An 8271-nucleotide genomic window follows, 5' to 3' on the forward strand; every position below is an offset into this window, starting at 1 on the left:
ACTGCAGGATTTTGAGAGTAATGCAGCATCTGTAAGTAGTAGACTAGTACATTATAGTTTAACCAGAAACCAATGCTTTAAAAGTCATTATTGCTGTCCTCAAAATACAGAGCAGACATACAAAATGGGCAGTCCATGCTCCAGGTGAATAATTTTGTTTTCTATATTCTGTATTATTTCTATTTCTATGTTATATTTCAGTCAGTTCCAGTATATTGTAGCTTGTACTAGAGAGAGAATATTTATAATTTTGGCACCCAGCTGGACTCTTCAAGAATTGTATGGCTGTAATATTGTGAACATTTCAAATTAGTGCCAGTGTTGGAAGTTGTCTTAGAGGCATGTGTAAGCAATTCACAAGTTCCTGCAGGGCATCACAGCATTTATATATGTTATCCTTGGCCTTAACTTGAAGATCCCTATTTTTGTAGTCTAGACTCTCAAACAAGGGCAAGTATAAGTTGCAACTTGGGATTGCATCTAACAAAGTGCTTAAGCACAGGCTTCTCTCTCATTAAACAACCTAATATCCATAAGGAGAATAAAGTACAATGCCTTGCACCATGGTTTTGTTCTCTTCCTTCATTTCTTTTCAGGATTTCTTACTGGAGTACAAAGCAAAATAAAGTTGATTTTCTGTTTCCCAATAGCCAGATTCCTCTATTCTTAATTTGCTTTAAAAAGCCGTGCTTAGGAATTAGGTCATATCATAAGATAGCTGTTATCACCTTTAGGAGTTCTGAAGTACCAGAAGTACAGGTGAAACAGCAGGACCTGGACTAGGTCATGGGAGGGTCTGGCTGAGTCACACCATCACACCCTGGCGCCAACTCCACGGCGGCTTGTTGGCAATGCCAATCTCTTGCACACGTACACATCTGTACCCAGTCCACGTGGTGCCTTTGAGCGTCTTTCTCCACTTATTTTACTGTCTTCTCAGGTGGTTTGTTTTCTCCTGGTCTGTGTGGGTTGAGATACTTACATGCATACATTTGCGAGTATATATATATTATAAATATATGTAACACATGAATTCGTGTGTTTATGATGCAAGTTTTCAGAACTTCCTAAACCACATAAGCAGGTTTTGCACAGCTGTCATCTTTGGACAGCCAAAATCCCAGTTTGAATGTGTTGATGATTAGCCATTAATGGGGATTGGCCGTTTTACAAATTCAGGTGTATCCCTGTACCCGCAGGTGTGTATATGCTGTTTACAGCCATATGGTGTCCTAACATTTGTTTTCTTTGCAGATATATAAAAAATTGAAAGCTGTGGAACACATGGATGTTTATAACATACAGGATATTCCAGACAGGTTTTTCTACAAAAAGGGAAAATTTGTGTCTCCTCTAACTCTTGTGGCTGAGAAAGGATGGTTCATAGTAGAGGTAAAGTACAGAAGCAAAATACTTAGACATGAATGTGAAAAGGTGCCATATATGAAAACAGTAAGAAAAATGTACATTTCCATGCTGGGCTTTGGGTTAAAGTGTTACACTATTTACATGGGCTGACTACAAAACTAATGTCAAGTATTGCTGTGTGCTTAAAAGTGCCTAGAGGCGTGGCAGCTATGCTGAAGGTAGGCAAAGTTAAACAGTTGAGACAGCTCTTGTTTCAGCGTCACCATGAAACAGAAGGATTTTTTGTATTTCCCATTCCAGTTCTTTACTCCTCTTCCCCTTGCCAATCTATCTTCACCTCAGACTCAAGAAGAGTGTTTCCATTCGAGGTCTTACTATCCCTCCATTCAGCAGTACTTTATGGCAATTTTTCCTTCTGCCTGGCTTCCCACCCACCAGATTCTGCCCTAAAAATGCCCTGTTTCTACCAGGCCCTCCATTCTCAAAAGGGTCAGACTGGGGATTTACTCCTCAGATACCCAATGCTGACACTGAAGTCTGAGAGCTTGTAAACAGTGAATCAATTAGACTTGCACATGAAGGTATTTTTCATACCAGCTTATTTTGTTACTCTAAATTGTTGCTGTTGTTATTTTGCACTTGTATCCCTAGCAGAGCATCTCCACAATACAGGTATTACTGCACCTCACCACAGCTCAGAGGGTGAGGGAACTTACCTAAATGGGTAAACTGAGGAGCAGTACTCAGTGGTGTGCCCAAGGACGTACATGAAGTCACTAAGCTGGCAACAGAACCTGGGAATCCTTTTGTTTTGTTTTTTCAGTGTCCCAGCATAGTCATTGCCCATCACTGCCTTGCAGATTATTGTAACTCTGATGAACATCTTTTTTCATGACCCTCAGAGCTACTGCTCACCAGGCTTTGCTCAATACAGTCCACACCACCACATTTCTCACTAGCCAGCCTGGCTTTAGGATAATAATTTTTACAGCTGAATAAAAATGCATCTCTTTAAAACTACTGATTGCTTTTGAGTACAAATGGGTGAAGACCACACTTCTGGTTAAAAAAAAAAAAAAAATAAAAAACCCCCAGAGTTAAGATTTGGGCATCTAAAGTAGGAATCTGAAATATATTTGCCAAAATGGTTTTTAAAAATTACAATTAAACTCTTTGAAAAAGTTCGACGTAGAACATTTTTACATTTTCTAAAAAAAAAAATGCACTTAAAAAAAAATCATTGAAACTCTGACAAACCTTAATAACAGTGCAGCAAACACTGCTGCTGTGGTAATTATTTCTGTCTCTCTGCCCATTCCTTCCTATTGTTTCTGATTTTCAAGAATGTCCTCTCATTAATGCTGTCAGATTTTCCTTCTCCTTGGTACATTTTCATTATCTGTGAATGGGATGTGAAAATGGAAGTTTCTTGTCATAATTTTAAAGCAATAATTGAGCCTTCTATTATACTTCCTGCCCAAACTGCTGAAGAGATGTTCAGCTCTTCCTTGTCATGTTCGCAGGATGTTTTAACTCTATGCTGGTTAGTGGATAACTATAACCTGCTTGAAAAAGGGGATTTACACACAAACAAAAAACATATTTTTGAGAGCATATTTTTGAGAGACAAAGAGGGATGTACCCAGAAAACTGTTTTGTTAGTGGTTGGGTTTTCTTGTTTGTGGGGTTTTTTTTGGGTGGTTTTTTGGTTTTTTTTTGTTTTTTTTTTCCCAGCAAGGGACATGGTAACAAAAACTCAGCCAGCTTTTGATTAAAGCAGGATGAGAAGGGATTTCATGCACCTCTGGCTGTATCAAAGCTAGTGTGCTAGTATTACCTTGTTCCCTCCACATGAGTGAGTGATCCCCATCCTTGGACCAGAATTTCACCCAGCTGCTCTCCTGTGTGCAACAGCAACGTTAGCCCTCACGGCTGTGTGCTCACCCTCTACCCAGCCCAGGAAACTTTCCCAAGTTTTAGGAGACAGTTGCTGTGCAGCTTCTAAGCATGCACATACAAGGAAAGGTCTATCAGCAGCAGCCCCAGACATGCCTGCTTCATCCTTGAGGAGCAGTGCTAGCCGAGGCCTAGGCTGAGCATGAAAAATTAATGCTTTGGTTGAGTTCTCTGTCCCTTTTGGGCTCACCAAAGCAGACATGCTGGGGTGCTGCCAGTGGCCTGGCCCCAGAGAAGTCCCAGGGCTTTGCAGGGTTTGCTGTAAGGCAGAGCCTGAAGCTTCAGAAGGGCAGCACTGAGATGCTTGCACAGCCCTTTCCCTCAAGCTATTGCTGTTAATGGCTCCATTTTATGAGCTCTCACTTCAGCTGCACTTGTGAAATAAAGACTATTTTTTTTTTGACCCAACTAGCAGCAAAAAATAATAGAAATGACCGTGCCTTTGACTGCACATCTAGCTGCGAGTAGGTATCTCCTGGTGTCTACATGGGTGAAGTAAGATCACACTACCTCCTGTGTTTGACATGCCTCGGGAAGCAGCCGAGTCCATGACATCTGACAGGACCATGGAGGAGTCGAGCTTCAACAATGTCATGATACCACCAAAGCAGCACTGCAAATTAGATGTGATTTGGCTTGTCTGAGGCTGGTGCTAACAAATGCTGTACAGGTTGCATAATGGTGAGCAGCCCTGTGACAATTAGTCCCCAGGAACCACAGTAAGTGGAGCCAGAGCATAAGGAGATGCTATAGCAGGAAGATGGGAAGGAGTCTACTACTCCTTGGCTTGCTCTGAGTGCTGTCAGTGAAATAGATGGGGACAAGGAAAGAGATTTGTCAGCTAAAATCGTTTAGTAATCTGGTACATCTGCTGACTATTACATATGAAGAAACACAAGGGATGCTCCAGGGGTTCCCCTGGAAAACAGTCAGAAGAACTACACCTCATAGCCATAATCATTGCCATCCTCAGTGAAAACAAAAATCAGACAAAACAAATGTTCATTAAGGGAAAGGGATCCTCAGTCAATCTGCTTCACCATCTGCAGGGGCTGAGGCACCACTCACCTAGGGTGGGAATGTGGAAGACTGTTGGGGCATCTTCTGTGCTCCTATGACGGAGTGTGAAGCCCAGACCTGGCTGCTCTGTAGCTCCTTCTCTGTAACCATCAGAGAAATTAGTGCTGGGGGTGTAATGAATTGTCAGCTGATGTTCTCTGCCTAAATGAAATTCCTGCCGTAGTTTTGGGGATAGCTGGAGTGTCATGTCTGCTGACGTCTAGATGTGAGGAGCATGGGAGAAGAGACATTCGGGGAGAGGGTTGGTCCAGCATTTTGAGTAGCTCCCCAGGGACCACTGCTCCCAAGGGAGGGCAGGACATGGCACTATTGTGGATAGTCTGGTAAGAGCTGTGAGTACAGAAGAGAATAAAGTAAGGAGGGAATTTAAAAGTACAACTTAAGTGCAGTATGGACAAGGAGAACCAAGAATCACTAAAGCATGGATGCACAGAGCAGGGAGAGAAAACTGACAGTGGTCTATGCCAGGGAGAGGGGGACCATCTTAGGTCTGAGCCTGTGTTGCCTAGAAGGAGACTCATTGCTTTGATACTAATAAAAGCAGGGAGAAGAAATAATAATAATTAGAAAGTATATAGTAGGGTTGGTAGTTGTACTGTTTAGGCTGACTAGTCAAAGAGAGCAAAACCAGCTTCTTTTTCCATGCTGCCAATGGCACGCTGGGGAGAAGGCTGCACCAAGCCCGCGTGGTGCTGGGTGGGAGAGCAGCACTGCATGCAGCAGGAGAGGGACGCCACCGTCCTCACGTGTGCCACGCACGGCTGCGATGCTTCGTGCTCGCAGCAGAAACTGAGATGAGTGAGAGGCAGAAAGAATCTCGGCTGGGAGATGGCAACGCCGGGGTCACCTTCCTGGTGATGAGCCCCTGTGCACGTGCCAGCACGGCGTGGGGCCTGCCGGGGCGGGACAGCACGTGGAGACAGCACGGCACCCCACGTGCCGCCCGACAGGCGGGCTCTGACTGTACTGTGCTGTTGTCCCCCAGAGCAAGGACAAGCTGCCCTTCTGGGAGAACGGGACCGGGTGGAAGGAGGCCTGGCAGAACGGCTGGCACGGCTACGACAACGAGCTCATGGACATGAGAGGCTTCTTCCTTGCATTTGGGCCAGGTACAGTGCCGCTGCCCCTGCTGCCCTGCTTCCCCCACAGCCCCATGGGCCCTGCCCAGAGTCCCTCCAGCCCCTGGCACCTCAGAACCCTGATGTGGCAGTCTGTGGCACCCAAAATTACAAATAAATGGCAGGATTTCCTCACTGTGGCTCCATGGTGTGGAGGTTTCTAGCTCTGTATCTGCTTTGTAGCTGGAGAAACAGGCTACAGAGATGTGAAGGGATTGGGTCAGCTCCTCTCCAGTGTCCCAGTTCAGTAACTATCCCTTTGCCCTATTTTCCTAAACTTTTGCCTAAATTTTTAATTGTGTTTGAAACACATGAATTTTCCTTTCGTTGGTGGATTTGGACTCCCTAACACGGAGTACTTTCTTTGGAAGGTTGCAGCACACCTCACCCACCTGCCTGGTGTGCAGACACAAAACCCCTGGCTTTCAATTCATCAGGCCCTTTAACCACTGCTGAGCACCAAGCTGCAACTGCAGACAGGAGTGGAAGCCAAGCAGAATGTGCAATACAATTATTTCAGGCTATTAAATCAGTAAAAATTATTAAGTAAAGTACAGAAACTACTTTAATTTTTTTTTTTTTTTTTTTTGCTTTAGAAGTAAAAATAATCCAGACATTAATTTTTAATTTATTTTTTTTTTTCTCCTGAGCTATGTTGTCAATCGTACACAGCCCAACCTGCTGGGTAGGTCTCAGGAAAGCAGAGGAGCCCTTTCCCCTCAGCACCCCACATTTCAGTGGCTGAGCCCCAAGCCATAAGATGCCAACTCCTTGCTTTGCCTGTTTTCCCTGCAGATTTCCGATCCAACTTCCGAGCGCCTCCCATCAGATCCGTGGATGTTTACAACATCATGTGCAGCCTGGCAGGAGTACAGCCGCTGCCCAACAATGGCTCCTGGTCCAGGGTGGAGTGCATGCTCCGAAACACGGCCCCCTTGGCACCACTCCCCTCGTGGGGCAGCTGCACCCTGGCACTAGCTCTGCTCTCCGTGTCCGCCGAGCTGATCTCCTTACTGTGATCCCAGAACAATGTGGGTCAGTGTCACCAGCAACTCCATCTTTCTCTTTTTTTTTTTTTAAGTTCTTCATTTGAATAATAGCTTCATTAATAGAGTGCTGTCCCCCACTCCTCCATCGTGCTCCACAGGCGTGACTCTGACCCATCCGGCATTTACAACAGTTATGAAATGAAGACAGCTTTTGTCCTGCTCACAGCTATGAAAGTCGGTGCCACTACTCTACATTTACAACACTGGCAACGAGAGCAGAATCCTGGCCAGCTATCCACAAAATTTTCTGGTGTGTGCACCTGGAGATCTCTGAGCATCAAACACATCTTACCCCATCACCTTTAATGGAAAGGCTCAGCCTGGCTCCTGGTTCTGAGAAGCTCAGGGATGGAGACAGACCTCTGTGTGTTTAACTGGGTCATTTCTGTCACCAGCAGAGCCTCACCTTTTCCTTACAACACCAGCCAAGCCCTGTCTACTCTGACCCATTCTTCAAAGAGCCAAGCACTTTGCTGAGTGATTATAGTGCTGAGAGAGGTGTATCAGTGGGAGAGTGGTGAGAACATCCAACTTCTCTTATCCTTTCCTCCTTCATTTTCCCCAAAGTGAGCCCTGGCCCTGCACACCTCAAGGGCCAGGCTTCCCTTATGGACCACAGTGGGGAGGTGAAGGGCTGGGAAAGGGGAGAACGATAGAAATCCTCCACTTCCAAAACAGGAGGAAAGTAAAAAGGTATCTGGACACACAGGGATCAGGAGGAAGTAAGATGAGGCAGATGGGCATTTTACAGGCTCTCTGCTTTTCCTGGTGAAGATAATATCATCTGCTCAGGTTTTAAGGTTTTGGACACAATTGAGTTTCTGAAGGTTTTTCAGCACTTAATGCTTTTCTGCCAGCTCTTGCTCTCTGCACGTCTGACCAGTGAGCAGCACATTCCCTGATACTCTGCAGTATCAGGGAATGGATCTCCCACCCTCTCGGTTAACCCTAGTTAATATTTCCACCACAAGCTAGAAAGCCCAAAGTTGTAATGGCAAAGTCAAAGAGCAGGAGAGAATAGAGCTCTTGCTGGAGGTGCCTTCGGGAGTGCTCAGCAATTTTTCTGATATACCTCTGAACCAGGAGGTTTCAGTGATGAACTGTCTTTGGAAGGATTTAGGTCCCTTCCCATGCAAAATAAACCTCTAGGACCTACTGTTCCTATGGATCCAGAGTCAAGCACGATGTGTGTATGTGTGGTGCAGTGTGTTTAAGGGTGAATGATTACACCATGGAAAAAAAGAAAACAAACAAAACACCAAATTAAACTTGACAAAAGACTTCTGTAATAGCCATAAAGATTTATGTAATGTGTTTTTAAAGCTCAAGTGAACCATCAAATCAATTGGGGAAAAAAAAGGGAGAAAATCAGTCTTTGTTATTAGACTGTTGAGTATAAAAGGCAATTTAGTGCTTTCGAAGCATTTGCAGTAGCTGTAAAACAGGCACCAATTGTTTAGAGTTCCCTGTTGCTCTTTAATGGACCAGGCTCAATGAATTCACTGGAGCACATTTTTAAAGCAAAAAAAGAATATCAGTATGCGAGATAACCAAATGACTAAATTACCAAGTTTTGTTTGAAAATCAACAGGATATAGTCTGCTAATCCCTCCACAACCTGCCATTTTAACTCTTACAGAACAGAACCCAAGGTCCTCTCACAGAAGAAAAGGTCCTAAAAGTAAGGGTCTATTCAGATT

At 44.5% G+C, this 8271-nt stretch overlaps 1 protein-coding gene across 1 annotated transcript in view; it reads left to right on the plus strand.

The window, feature by feature from the left end:
- The window catches only part of ENPP6 (ectonucleotide pyrophosphatase/phosphodiesterase 6), a gene marked incomplete at its 5' end in the record, with an annotated part of 29816 nt that extends 23275 nt beyond the window's left edge, over positions 1–6541 (plus strand). Inside the window, 3 exons of the mRNA XM_008939108.1 lie at positions 1255–1392; positions 5390–5513; positions 6318–6541. Coding sequence (XP_008937356.1) covers positions 1255–1392; positions 5390–5513; positions 6318–6541 — 486 coding nt within the window. The remainder of the gene's footprint in view (positions 1–1254; positions 1393–5389; positions 5514–6317) is intronic.
- Positions 6542–8271: the final 1730 nt, after the last annotated feature.

This window comes from Merops nubicus, unplaced genomic scaffold, assembly GCF_000691845.1.
Source record: "Merops nubicus isolate BGI_N331 unplaced genomic scaffold, ASM69184v1 scaffold6234, whole genome shotgun sequence".
Taxonomy (NCBI): domain Eukaryota; kingdom Metazoa; phylum Chordata; class Aves; order Coraciiformes; family Meropidae; genus Merops; species Merops nubicus.